Source organism: Emys orbicularis, chromosome 5, assembly GCF_028017835.1.
Source record: "Emys orbicularis isolate rEmyOrb1 chromosome 5, rEmyOrb1.hap1, whole genome shotgun sequence".
NCBI classification, from domain to species: Eukaryota; Metazoa; Chordata; order Testudines; family Emydidae; genus Emys; species Emys orbicularis.
Window position 1 is genome coordinate 145,947,540 of NC_088687.1, and position 12,383 is coordinate 145,959,922.

Here is a 12,383-nt window from a genome sequence, read left to right on the forward strand (position 1 = left end):
TCCCCGGAGCCCGCCCCCTTTCCCCCTGGCCATGCCCCCCGGGAGCTCTGGCTGGCTCCTTGCCTGCTGCTTTGGGGGACCAGCGAGCAATTGTGACAAACCGGGGCACTCTTTCTCTGGGGGGGTGTATAGTTCCCTTTCTCGGACAAAGCCCCTAATACCGGGGTGTCGGGTCACCCTGCCGAGTGGGGGCTGTCCGGCCCATCCCCGATGAGGGTGGTGCCCTGAGCGCCTGGGTCCCAGCGAGCTCCCCGGGGAGCTCTGGGGCTGCGAGCTCCTTTCCAGCAGCTGCCAACTCTGTTGGTGGCAGCCCCCAGCTGGGGCGCTGACCTGGGAGCAGGGTCTTGGCTGGGGGCTCGTGTCTCCCCCCAGCCGGGGCCATGCCCCTCCTGGTGCCCCATATCCTGTGCAATGACTCCCTTGCCCGCTGTTCCCGCCCAGCTGTGCCCTGATGGATATTGATCTGGACTATGAGAGACCCAATGTTGAGACCATTAAGTGTGTGGTTGTCGGGGATAACGCCGTGGGCAAGACACGCCTCATCTGTGCCAGGGCCTGCAATGCCACCCTCACCCAATACCAGCTGCTGGCCACCCACGTGCCGACCGTCTGGGCCATCGACCAGTACCGCGTGTGCCAGGAGGTGAGAGCAGAGCAGGGATGGGCCCGTGCCATGGGCGAGACCCCCTCGCCGATGGCCCCTGGGTGGCACCGTGGGTAGCACAGGGCCCCCGTGAGGTGTGAGCCTGGGGGGGACCTGAGGTGGGCTGTGGTAGAGGGGGAAGCTGGCTGGGGGAGGGGGACCGACCTGAGCTGTCCCACTGTGCTTTCCCTGGGCAGGTGCTGGAGCGCTCCCGGGACGTGGTGGACGAAGTCAGCATCTCTCTGCGGCTCTGGGACACCTTCGGGGACCACCACAAGGACAGGCGCTTTGCCTACGGCAGGTGAGAGCCAGGCGGCTGTGTGGGGGGGGTCCCTGCTCCTGGCTGTCCTCCCTCAGCCTGGCTCCTGGGGGCACTGTGTGTGGTGCTGCAGCGTCCCCACCGGCCTCCAGCACAGGGCCATGCTGCCTGCGCCCCCGGCCTCACCCCAGTTCTGTTCGGCCTCCCACATCTCCCCTGGTCCTGGAAGGTGGAGGGGCCCTGAGGCTTCCACCCCTCTGCGCCCTGGTGGGGAGAGCGTTGCTGGAAGGGGGAGTGACTCCCCCACTGCTAACAAGCTCAGTGCCTGAGGCTCCCATACCCCAGCTGCGGGGGAAGGGGGGGGGGGGTGCTGACCTGCTGCTCAACTCTGCCTGGAGCTGGGCATGTGATTCTTCTCTCCTCTCCTCCCCTCCCCTCCCCCTTCTCTCTTTGGCGGGGGGCTCCCCTCCCTTCGGAAGCTGCTTAGACAGCTGAAACCATCGGGGGAGGGGACTGGCCCCCCAGTGGGGGGGTGAGGGGTGTCTGGTTTCAGCACCCCCGGGGAGGTGGCAGTCTCGGGTAACAGCGGCGGGGGGCGGCTGGGGCAAGGGGGTCTCCTGGGGACATCTGGCCGGACAAGCCCCTTTTGGGAACACACCTGGCCCACGTCCCCGAGTCCCTGTAGGCTGCATGGGGCTCTCCAGCGTGTGGCTTTACGCGCACGTGCGCGTGAGCCCAATGCGTGCGGTGGGGGGCCTGGCTGCTGGAAGTGGGGGGCTGCCAGCTCACCCACCATGCTGATCCCTGCCTCCCTTGTGCCTAGGTGTCTGAGTCGGGGCCGTTGTGCTGGGTGCTGTACGAGCACAACGGACAGGCCCTGCCCCAAGGGGCCAGCAGTCCCATTCTAGTCCCCTTGGGGCCGAGCCCCCCTACTCCCGCCCCAGGGCCCGCCGGGTCCCAAGGGAGGCTGGCTAGAGCTGTCCTGGCTAGTTTGAAATGCACAGGGGATGAGGCGATTCCCTGGCCGGTTCTGCCGCCCTGCCAGGCACCGACGGGCCCCCCGGCCCCTCTCTGGGGATGATTCCTGGCTCGCTCTAGCCTGGTTCCACACCCTCCTGGGCTGAGCCAGACAGGCCTGGTCCCTTCACTCCCCCCAGGTCCCCCTGCGTTCCTATAGCTGCTTGGAGCGCTCTCCCCTCTGGTGGCGAGGGGCCGGGGCTGGGCCCCACCACGGCGCAGGCCCTGTCGCTCATTGCAGGGTTTCCGGTGTGTGCTTCGCCCCGCGGAGGCTCGGCACGGGCCTGTCCAGGCTGGGTGGCAACTCTGCAGCCAGCTCGCTGGCTTGGCCCCTCGCTGTGTCGTGGGGCAGGGGTGGGGTCTGCCCCCTCCCTGCCGGGCACTGCTCCTGCCTTGGCCGGGTTCCTGTGGCGGCAGGCAGGCGGGAGCCACTTGGTCTGTGATGTGGGCCTCAGTCCAAGGGTGCGTCCCGGTCACGTCTCAGGGAGGCACCACTAAAACAAACAGGGCCCAGGAGTGGCTCAGGCTGCTCCCTGCCTCATGACACGGGCCCTTGGGCAGCAGGGCTCCCACAGGCGTCCTGCATTGCATTCCAGGTATGCCACCTACCCCGCCCAGGTGGGAGCCTGTCTCTGCCCACAGCCAGGGCACCCCCAGCCGAATCCCAGTGATGCTTCGGAGCAGGGCTGTTGCTGGCTGGGGAGCATGGCAATATACCTGTATGTGGTGTCCGCTCGTGGGCATGAAAGGTGGTCCCGCAGGAACAGACCCCTCCCATTCCCGTCCAAGCACTTCACAGGAAGTGTTGCCTAGCACTGAAATGCAGCCACCTCTGGCGTGGAGCGTGGCAGCTGTCTAACAGCTGCGCAGGGAGGAGACTCTCCCAGCTAGCTGAAGCGGCAGGGGAAGTTCAGGGGAGTAAATGCCTAGCAGTGAGCAGAGCAGAGGGGCTGGGACCCTGGACTCCTGGGTTCTCGTCTGAGTTTTGACTCGCTGTGATCCTGAGCGAGCTGGTGCCTGCTCTTCCCTATGCCTCGGGGGAGTGCAACCCCCAGAGCCATGAATGCGGAGTACTGGGCACCTTACGACCTCTGCACGGGACGGCATCTCCAGCCGCACAGTGCCCCTTGCACTTCAGAGGGGTGAGTGCCCCATGAACCCCCCACCTGCCACAGCTGGGTTTTCCCCCCTCCCAGGTGCTGGCCTGGCCTGGCTCTGCTTAGCCACTCGCATGGGCTGGGGGGCAGTCTAGGGATGGCCCCAGGCCCCATCCCCTCGCTCGGAAGGCGGCTGTAGTGGTGCCTGTGTTGTGGAACTGCTGCCCATGTGCCTTCACCCCTCCTGCCCTGTGGCACTCGGCTCCGGGGGTGTCTGCCAGCAGGGCTTGGCCCTGGTGCTGAGCATCCCTCCCCATGCACAGCCTGGGGCGGGCAGCGTGTGCGGCAGGCCTCCTGGAGCCTGGGCCACGTGCTCTGGGCTGGTTCGGGGACCAAGCACCCCCTTGGGGAGAGGCCCATTCACAGGTGGCTGCTGGAACCCAGCCAGAGGCAGCTGCCTGCCCCAGTGCTAATGATGGGGAATCCCCTCCCCTCCCACTGCTGCTCAGGGGCTGGCAGTGTGAGCTGCCATCTCCTGCTGAGCTGTGTCCCCAGACGGGTTCTTTGCCCCGGCTCGGCCAGCGACTGCGCTCCTGGCTCGCACAGGCTTCTCGGATCCTCCCCCCATTCCCAGCGGCTGTCCCCCTGGCTTGGGGAGGGCTGGGCTCCGCTTCAGGGTTTGCATGGGCTCTGTTGGCTTTCACGTGTGCTGCTAGTGAGGGGGCCCCCAGCGCTCCTGAAGTAGCTGCCGTCTGAGTGCCCCACGCTGGGCTGCTGCAGTAACCTTTGTGCCTAGAGATTCGGGTTACAGGAGCCAGATGCCCCCATCCCATGGCTTCTCGGCAGACGTGCCCGTGGTGCCCAGCCGCCAGGAGATTGGGGGCCTCGTGAAGTGCTCCTGCTATAGCATTGGGGGCTCCAGAAGTCTGATGGGGCAGGATTGGGCCCTTGAGTCTGTCCCCCAAGGATCTGCCCTCTCCTTGGCTGGGGGCAGGTGGGCACGGGGGACCCCTGAGCGCTAGGGCTCTGTTAGCACCTGGGCAGCTCTGCTGGGGGAGCCTGGCTGCTAGATCCCTTGGGGGCAGTGCAGAGGGTGATGTAGGCTGGGGGGTGGGGGTCAGTCTGAGCTGGGGGCTTGCTGTGCTGCTCTGTGCCCAAAGGCAGCAGCCTCCTTGGGTGGGACCAACAGGTCTGGTGCTCCCCCCCTCTCTCCCCCTCCTGCCTGCAGGTCAGATGTGGTGGTTCTCTGCTTCTCCCTGGCGAACCCCAACTCCCTGCGCCATGTGAAGACCATGTGGTACCCGGAGATCAAGCACTTCTGCCCACGGACACCCATCGTGCTGGTAGGGTGCCAGCTGGACCTGCGCTATGCTGACCTGGAGGCAGTCAACCGTGCCCGGCGCCCGCTGGCCAAGTAAGGGTGCGCGCCCCCCCCCACCTGGGGCCCCAAGGACTGAATGCCAGATGCCTGCCCCTGGGGCTGCGGGCGGGGAGGAGGGCACTGCCTACCTGTAGGCTCTGAGTGGGAGCAGGGTGTCTGAGACCCATGCCTTGCCCAGCAGATCATTGGCATCTCCCTGTCTCATTCGGGGCTCTCGCCAGCACTTTCTGCCCACTCCTTGGTGTGTGCCCAGCCTCGGTGGGCAGAGTGGCTCCCTCCAGGCCTGGCACTGTCTTCTAGCCGGGGGCTCCCTGCTGACCTGCTGGCTCCTCTCCCTTGCCAGGCCCATCAGACCCACGGACATCCTGCCGCCCGAGCGGGGCCACGAGGTGGCCAAGGAGCTGGGGGTGCCGTACTACGAGACCAGCGTGGTGGCACAGTTCGGCGTCAAGGATGTCTTTGACAACGCCATCCGCGCCGCCCTCATCTCCCGCCGCCACCTGCAGTTCTGGAAATCCCACCTGAAGAAGATGCAGAGGCCCTTGCTGCAGGCACCCTTCCTGCCCCCCAAGCCGCCCCCGCCTGTCATCCACATCCCGGAGCCCCCTACCAGCGGTGGCCAGGGCCCTGCCGCCCTCTTCTGCACCCCCCTCTGTGCTGATGTGGTCTTCCAGCTGCAGGGGGGGCACAGTGTCTTCGCCCATCGCGTCTATCTGGCCACATCCTGCTCCAAGTTCTACGACCTCTTCACCTTGGCGGGGTCGGCGAGCCAGGCTGGGGAGCCCTGTGGCGTGGCGCGGCGGGCGGCCAAGGAGCCAGCTGCCAGGACTAAGAGGCTGGAGACGGAGAAGGGCCTCCTAGGTGATGGGGCCCAGGCCCCTCTCAGGACTTCGCAGAGTGACGACCCCCTGCGGCTGGTGCAGGGCGAGGGCCAGCAGCTCCCAGGGGCTGGGGGCCAGGAGCTGTCGGGCTGGGGACGGGGCTTTGTCAGCATGCAGCTGGAGTTGGTTCAGGACCCCGTGACCCAGCGGGAGAAGCAGATGACGGTGGTGTACATGGACTGCCTGGTCCAGCCAGGGCCCTTCCAGGCAGTGCTGGAGTACCTGTACACGGGCCACCTGGACCAGGGCCGCGCAGACCTCATGCAGGTGGCCACCATCGCCGAGCTGCTGGAGGTCTTCGACCTGCGCATGATGGTGGCCAACGTGCTGAACAAGGAGAGTTTCATGAACCAAGAGATCACCAAAGCCTTCCATGTGCGCCGTGCCAACCGCATCAAGGAGTGCCTGGGCAAGGGCGTCTTTGCGGGTATGGGCGGGGCCTGGGCAAGGGCGTCTTTGCGGGTATGGGCGGGGCCTGGGCAAGGGCGTCTTTGCGGGTATGGGTGGGGCCTGGGGCCTCTTCTAGCATCCAGGTGCTGTAGAAAGTGGGGTTGGGGCTCAATAGGGGGCGCTCACTGCCGGGGTGCTGTGCTGCAGGGGGTTCAGTAGGGGGCGCTCTCCCCTCAGTTCTTCTGGCCCCTGTGCAGTGCTCCTGGATGCAGTTTAGAATTGGGCCCTTCCCCTGCACGTGCATGTCAGTATCCTGGGGTACCCGGCCCAATCCTCTGGGGTGAGCCCTGGGGCCCTGGTGGGTCCCCAGCTGGGTGATTCTGGTCTGCTGCCCCCTGCAGTTTCTGGTGGGTGTGGCATTCTTCCCGTGCCAGATGGCCTGGTTGTGTGGCGCTGCTCAGCAGTGGCATGTCGTTCCCCAGAGTGGCTGCAGTCATGTGGCAAGGGCGGTGCCCTCTGTCCCAGGCGCCCTTTGCCCAGCACGGAGGGGCAGGGCTGGGGCCAGGCCATGCTAACTCCCTGTCCGCTCTGCCCTCCTAGATGTTGTGTTCCTGGTGGATGATGGGTCGGTGCCGGCCCACAAGCCGCTGCTCATTGCAGGCTGTGATTGGATGGTGGCCATGTTCTGCGGCAACTTCCGGGAGAGCTACGCCACGGAGGTAAGGGGCGGGGGGGGGGGGGGGCTGCTGCGCTGGGTAGGCTTGGGGCAATGTGGAGGGAGGGTAAGGGGCAGATGAGGGATCCCTGGGAGTGGGGGATCGTAGGAGCAAAGGGCAGGGCTGGGGGAGGGGCTCCCCAAGATCCAAGGGGGGAGCAGGGTAGGGAAGAGGTTTTCCCTCCCCCAGCTGGTGAGGGGGTTGGGACTAGTGGGAAGAGCTGGGCAGAGCTCTGGAGAGGGGCTGCTCCCAACTCAGCCTGCTGGTGAAGCTGTTGCTGCCTGCTCCCTCCTCCGACCTGGCCCAGGGTGCCCCCCCACACCTCCTGGGGGCCAGAGCCCTTGGGCAGCTGTCCCTTAGCGTGAATAGCAGCTGGACGGGAGGGGGCATGTGATCTGAAGGTTCCCTTCCCCTGCCAACGGAGCAGGGCGGCTGCAGCATGTCGTCGGAGATAAATTGGGAATCTCAAAAATAAAAAGGTCACGGGGAGGCGGGCGGATCATGTGGCAGGGTGTGGGTGCCAGGGCTGGGGCCAGGGTCAGACCCCTGCACACGGCCACCACCTCCTCTCACTGCTCCCTCCTGATCCAGCCAGCTCCTAGCCCCTCTTGGGAGAGGCCCAGGGCATGCTTGGGGGTGATCCCTGGGCTCTGAACCCATCCCCCGTCCTGGCCCAGGCTTGGCCGCCCCACGAGCTGTGATTTCCTGGTAGATTATTCGCTGGCTCCGCTGGTTTTACCATTGGGTTTGGGGGATTACGACCGACTTGTTCCCAGCAGACAGGCCTGCGAATGGGGGAGTAGCCGCGAGCATCAGCAGAGCTGCGGGGGTGGGCTGGGCTAGCTGGGGGCAGTGGGAGTGCAGGGGGACGCCTGTCCCATCTGCCCGTTCCTGAAGGAGAGAGGTTGCTCAGGGGAGGGGTTGTTGGGGGTGAGTCCCTTAGGTTCCCCTTGTCGCCCCCAGGTCTCCCTGCCTGGCACCAAGTGCGCCTGCCTGCGTGCCGTCCTGGAGTTCCTCTACACCGGCCACTTCACCCCCATGCCCGACCTGGACGCCATGGAACTCCTGATCCTCACCAACCGCCTGTGTCTGCCGCGGCTGCAGGCGCTCACGGGTGAGGCTCGGTGCGGTGCGGCGCGGTGCCCGGCTGGCCTCTCCCAGCTGCCGGGCTGCAGGCTCCTCCGAGCGCTGCTGCTAAGATAACGAGGCTGACGAGCGCGGTGGGTTGATGTGTCCCTGGAGCGTCACTAACACGCAGCTGTTATGTAAGGGCCCCGGGAGCAGGCAGAGCCTGGGTTCTGTCCGCCAGGCCCAGCCCGAGCCGTGGGGCAGCTGCTTCCCCCACGCCCCGCCCAGCGAGGCCATTGGCCCTGCTACAAACCAGACGGTTCTCGTGGGAGGCTTGTCCCTGCCCGGTGCTGAGCCCGAACCGCACATGGCTTTGTCTGGCATTGGACCGGGGACGCCGGAACGAGGAACACCCTGCCCTGCCCGTGCAGGGGGTCCTGGGGGGCGGGGCCATGCCATTGCCAAAAGCACCAGAACAGCTGGTATTGTGGGAGCGCATGAGGCCCTGCCCCCCCATGCGTGCAGCCCCTGCAGCCCCCGCACTGAGCTCACCGCCCCTCGTCTCTGCCCTCCCAGAGCAGCACGCGGTGGATGAGCTGCTCCGAGCCTACGTGCAGCAGGTGGAGATCGACGAGCAGGTGATCATCTACCTGGAGATGACTCAGGTATGGGGAGGGTGGGGTGGGACAGGGCTCGGGGTGTCTGAGCTGTGGTGCCAGTGAGAACGTGAGCGGCTGTCCTGGGTCAGAGCCATGGTCCAGCTGGCCAGTGGCCCGTCTCCAATGGTGGCCAGTGCCAGATGCTTCTGCCAGCTGGCGGTTTTGGGGCGTCTGGAGCATGGGGCTGCCTCTCTGTGCTCCGAGGGGAGGCTGGCGGAGCCTACAGCTCCCAGCATGCCGTGCTCCATCCAGGTCAGCTGTGACTGCTGCCCAGTGCCCTCCATCCCCTGCCTGGCTACACTGCACGCTGGGACGTGGAGCCCCGTGGCCTCTGCCCTGGGGCCCCCGGCGTGTTACCAGCCTGGCCCTGGGCTCGGTGCCCAGAGCTCCTTCGCGGGTCACTGGGGACCAAGCCCAGAGCCTGCAGGACGTGGGTGTCAGCCTGCTGCTCTCTTGCAGTTCCACAACGCCCAGCAGCTGGCAGCATGGTGCCTGCACTACATCTGCACCAACTACAACAGCGTCTGCCGCCGCTTCCCCAGGGAGATGAAGTACATGGCGCCAGGTACAGGCTGGGGGGGCCAGCCTTGGGGGTGGGTGACAGCCCAGGGGGTGCCATGGGGAAGAGCCCAGGGGCTCGGGCTCCCTCTCGCTGCCTGCAGAGTGCAGGCTGGCATGGCAGGAGTACCTGCTTCCCTGCTCCTGAGCAGAGCCCCCCTGGTTTCCCAGCCTGGCACCACACTCTGAGGGGAGGGGGTTCCCCCCCCCACCCCCTCCCAGCCTGGCTGTTCCTCCTTCCCCGGGTGGCCTGAATGAAAGTCATGAGGGAACTGGGCTTATTTACTCTGCAGAAGAGAAGAGTGGGGGAGAGGGGGGGATTTGATAGCAGCTTTCAACTACCTGAAAGGGGGTTCCAAAGAGGATGGATCTAGACTGTTCTCAGTGGTGGCAGATGACAGAACAAGGAGTAATGGTCTCAAGTTGCAGTGGAGGAGGTTTAGGTTGGATATTAGGAAACACTATTTCACTAGGAGGGTGGTGAAGCACTGGAATGCGTTACCTAGGGAGGTGGTGGAATCTCCTTCCTTAGAGGTTTTTAAGGCCCGGCTTGACAAAGCCCTGGCTGGGATGATTTAGTTGGGAATTGGTCCTGCTTTGAGCAGGGGGTTGGACTAGATACCTCCTGAGGTCCCTTCCAGCCCTGAGATTCTATGATGCCACCGAATGGAAGACGAGCGTGGCATCTCAGCTGGCCAATAGGAGCTGAAAGGTGCCAGCCTCTTCTGGGTTGGGAGGGAAAGGGAGCTAAAACTGCAGGGGAAAGAGATCCCCCCCCCCCCCACTCCCAGAGGGCCCCTCCCTGTGCCTCTGGGTACCAGCCGGAGCCCCAGCTCCAAGCAGCCCCCCACTCTCCCTGGTTCTCAAGGAGGTCTAGTCTTCATGATCCTGCTCCCTGTGCCACATTTTGACCCCCCAGTTCCCCGGGCTCCCCAGCTGTCAGGGGCTCCCCCTCATTCTTGCTCCTCCCAAAGGGAGGTGTCCGTGCAGGGGTTGGGGATATTTCGGGAGCGAACCTTCCACCCTCACCACCCACCCTAGCTACCTCCAGTGCGTTTTAACCCCCTGCCCTGGCACTGGGGAGAGGCACTTGACGACTGCAGGTGCTCGGCACTGCGGTGTGGGGAGAGCTGCCCTTCTGCAGCCCTATGTCACTGCTCCCCACCTCCAGTGAGGCTCTGTCTGTACTTCTCTGGGGCTCCGTCACCAGGCTCCTTTCCTGTCACTGCACCCCCCACCCCCCCGGGGGAAGCCCGGAGGCAGCGGGGACTGCCCGCCCAGGGTGCTGTTTTCCCACAGGCTGGCCCTGGGGCAGCCTTCCCCGGCCCAGGGCGGGAGCTCAGGGGTTGCGAGCAGCTCCCCTGGCGGGAGGCAGCACATGGCCCGTTGCTGTGGGTTCCCTGGCTGGGGCTGGCTGCAGTTGCCTTGGGACCCCCTGTGGGTGGGGGCTGGCTGCTCGGCAGTGAGGGGGGGGGGCCCTGCCCAGCTGGGTGGGTTTGGGTTGGGGCTGACGCCCTCCCGCCCCCCAGAGAACAAGGCGCACTTCGAGAGGCACCGCTGGCCGCCCGTCTGGTACCTGAAGGAGGAGGATCTGTACCTGCGCTCGAAGAGGGAGCGGGACCTGGAGGAGCAGCTGCTGTGGAAGCAACACACCCGCAGCAAGTGGTGCTTCTGGCGCCCCTCGCCCCACGTCTCCTGAGCCCTGCCTGTGCCTTGCTGAGCTGGGAGGGGCACCGGGCGGGGACACCTGTGCAGGCGAGCCGGGCCGGGCCGGGGGTAGGGCTGGGAGCTGGGTGCCCAGCATTCCCACCCTCCAGGGGCACTGCAGCTGCTCCCCTAGGGCTGGGGCCCGTTTACTGCCCCCAGAGCCAGGGCTCTGGCGTGTTCACAGGCTCCCTCGGCCACTGCTGCAGCTGGGCAGTGCCTTGGTCCCCATTGCCCTGCGGGGGGGTGGCCAGGGGCCCTAAGCCCAGCAGAGCTGTGGGGATACCTCTGCTCTAGCAGTATGGGGGGTGGGGGCTGCATTCGGGCTGAGCGCATGACTTTGCTGTGCTCTGGGGGGGAGGGCACCCCTGGGTGGGGGTTGGGGCACAGCTGTGCTGGGGAGGCTGTCCTTGCCCTCCTCCCCTGATGGTGGGGATGCTGACAGGGGCCCCTGCAGGGTCGGGCCTGCACCTCTTCTCCCTGTTCCCGGCTCCTCCTAGGCCTGAAGGCAGCAGAGCTGTGCAGGGGGTTGGATCAGTGGGGGGGGCGCTGGGGGTGAGGGGGTTCTCCTTGCCCCTGGGCCGCTAACAGAGTGGTGAGGGGGTGGCTGTGCGGGGGGCAGAGATGTGTGCTTGTGGGCTGGAGCTGGGGGTGGAGCCGGGGGGGGGGTCTGAGTTCGGGGCGGGGGTGCATGTGGGAGCTGGAGCTGGGTTTGGGCAGGAGATTTGTGTGTTTTCGGTAGTTGTAGGAGCTGCTCCCTTTACCCCTTTGTGCTTTGCCTGCTCTGGGGATGGGGGCAGCCTGGCGCCCCCAACTGGCCCCTGTGCTCCTCTCTGTGCCTTTGACACTACAAGCCTCTTCCCCAGCTGGCCCTGTCTGGTGAGAGGGGCTGGGTCCCTGGGCTAGGGCCCCCTCCCCCCTTTTATACACCTTGGTGCATTAAGGGAACTGCCCCGGGCTGGCGGGGCCACCCGTGCCACCTGCCCAATGGCTTTTACACTTTTCTATGGCTCCCGGCTCCTGCCAGGCCCCCGGAGCACTGTTCCCACGCTGAGCCGTCCCCTCACTCCAACTAAAGGGCTGTTTGTATCCACCTTTCTAACCACTGTGAGCTGGCCTGGCACTGGCCTGGCCTGGCCTTTCTACACCTTGCAGTATTGGACTGTTTTAACCTTTTAATAAAACCTTTTGTAATGTGCCTGGGGCTGTCTCTTGGGGGGGGCAGGGGAGAGCACGGGCCGTGCTGCTCGCGGAAATCACCTCAGCTTAACTGCGCTGCTCAGGGTAGAGCCCGAGAACAGGCTGGAGGCCCCATGGAGCCAGGGCCCCGGGAGAATTTGGTCAGGGTGGATTAAGAGCAGGGCCGGGAGCCCTGGGCTGCGGGGGGGGGGAAACCCTGAAGCGCAGACTTGGGGCTGCAGGTGGTGGAGCGCCTCTCCCTGGTGGGAGAGCTCAGGGCTGGGTGGGAGGGGCTCCGGGTGGTGGCTTAGCTCAGGCAAGGGGCAGGTTTGTGCCCTCTAGGCCTCCTGCATGAATGCCCTTGACTCAACCCCTCAGCGGCTCTCATGAGCACTTGAGAAGTAGGGTGCTGCTAGGAGGGGAGACCTTGCCGAGGGACCCCCTAGAGCGTCTGGGCCCTGGGCTGCAGGGCTGAGCTAGGGGAGGGCATTGACCCCACTGCTGAAGTGAGCGGCTGGGTGCTGGTCTCTTCCCCAAAGAGCTGAGGGGCTAAGGGCTTGTCTACACTACGCGGGTGTCCGTGTTACTCAGGGCTGTGAATGAGCCACCCTCTGAGCGCTGGAAGTTACCCCGCCCCAAGTGCCAGCCTGGGCAGCGCTGCACCGGCGAGAGCTCACCTGGCCCCACGGCTCTCGGCCGGGGTTTTATCCTGCTGAGGGGAGAGCTCGCCTGGCCCCACGGCTCGCGGCCGGGGTTTTATCCTGCTGAGGGGAGAGCTCGCCTGGCCCCACGGCTCGCGGCCGGGGTTTTATCCTGCTGAGGGGAGAGCTC

General features: G+C 65.7%; 1 protein-coding gene across 1 annotated transcript; it reads left to right on the forward strand.

Moving 5' to 3' along the window:
* The first annotated feature begins 451 nt into the window (after positions 1 to 451).
* On the forward strand, positions 452 to 10,368 carry LOC135879420 (rho-related BTB domain-containing protein 2-like). Its single transcript, XM_065405397.1, has 9 exons — positions 452 to 643; positions 841 to 944; positions 4,245 to 4,430; positions 4,741 to 5,705; positions 6,269 to 6,387; positions 7,348 to 7,498; positions 8,029 to 8,117; positions 8,571 to 8,676; positions 10,199 to 10,368. Exons 1-9 carry the CDS (start codon positions 452 to 454, stop codon positions 10,366 to 10,368), a joined length of 2,082 nt encoding a protein of 693 aa, XP_065261469.1.
* Positions 10,369 to 12,383: the final 2,015 nt, after the last annotated feature.

What these genes read in the sequence shown, in the direction of transcription:
- LOC135879420 (XM_065405397.1), top strand. Translation starts at nt 452, where the DNA reads ATGGATATTGATCTGGACTATGAGAGACCCAATGTTGAGACCATTAAG. An exon ending in AGTACCGCGTGTGCCAGGAG is followed by an intron (nt 644 to 840) that starts GTGAGAGCAGAG and finishes TTCCCTGGGCAG; the next exon opens with GTGCTGGAGCGCTCCCGGGA. An exon ending in TCTACCTGGAGATGACTCAG is followed by an intron (nt 8,118 to 8,570) that starts GTATGGGGAGGG and finishes GCTCTCTTGCAG; the next exon opens with TTCCACAACGCCCAGCAGCT.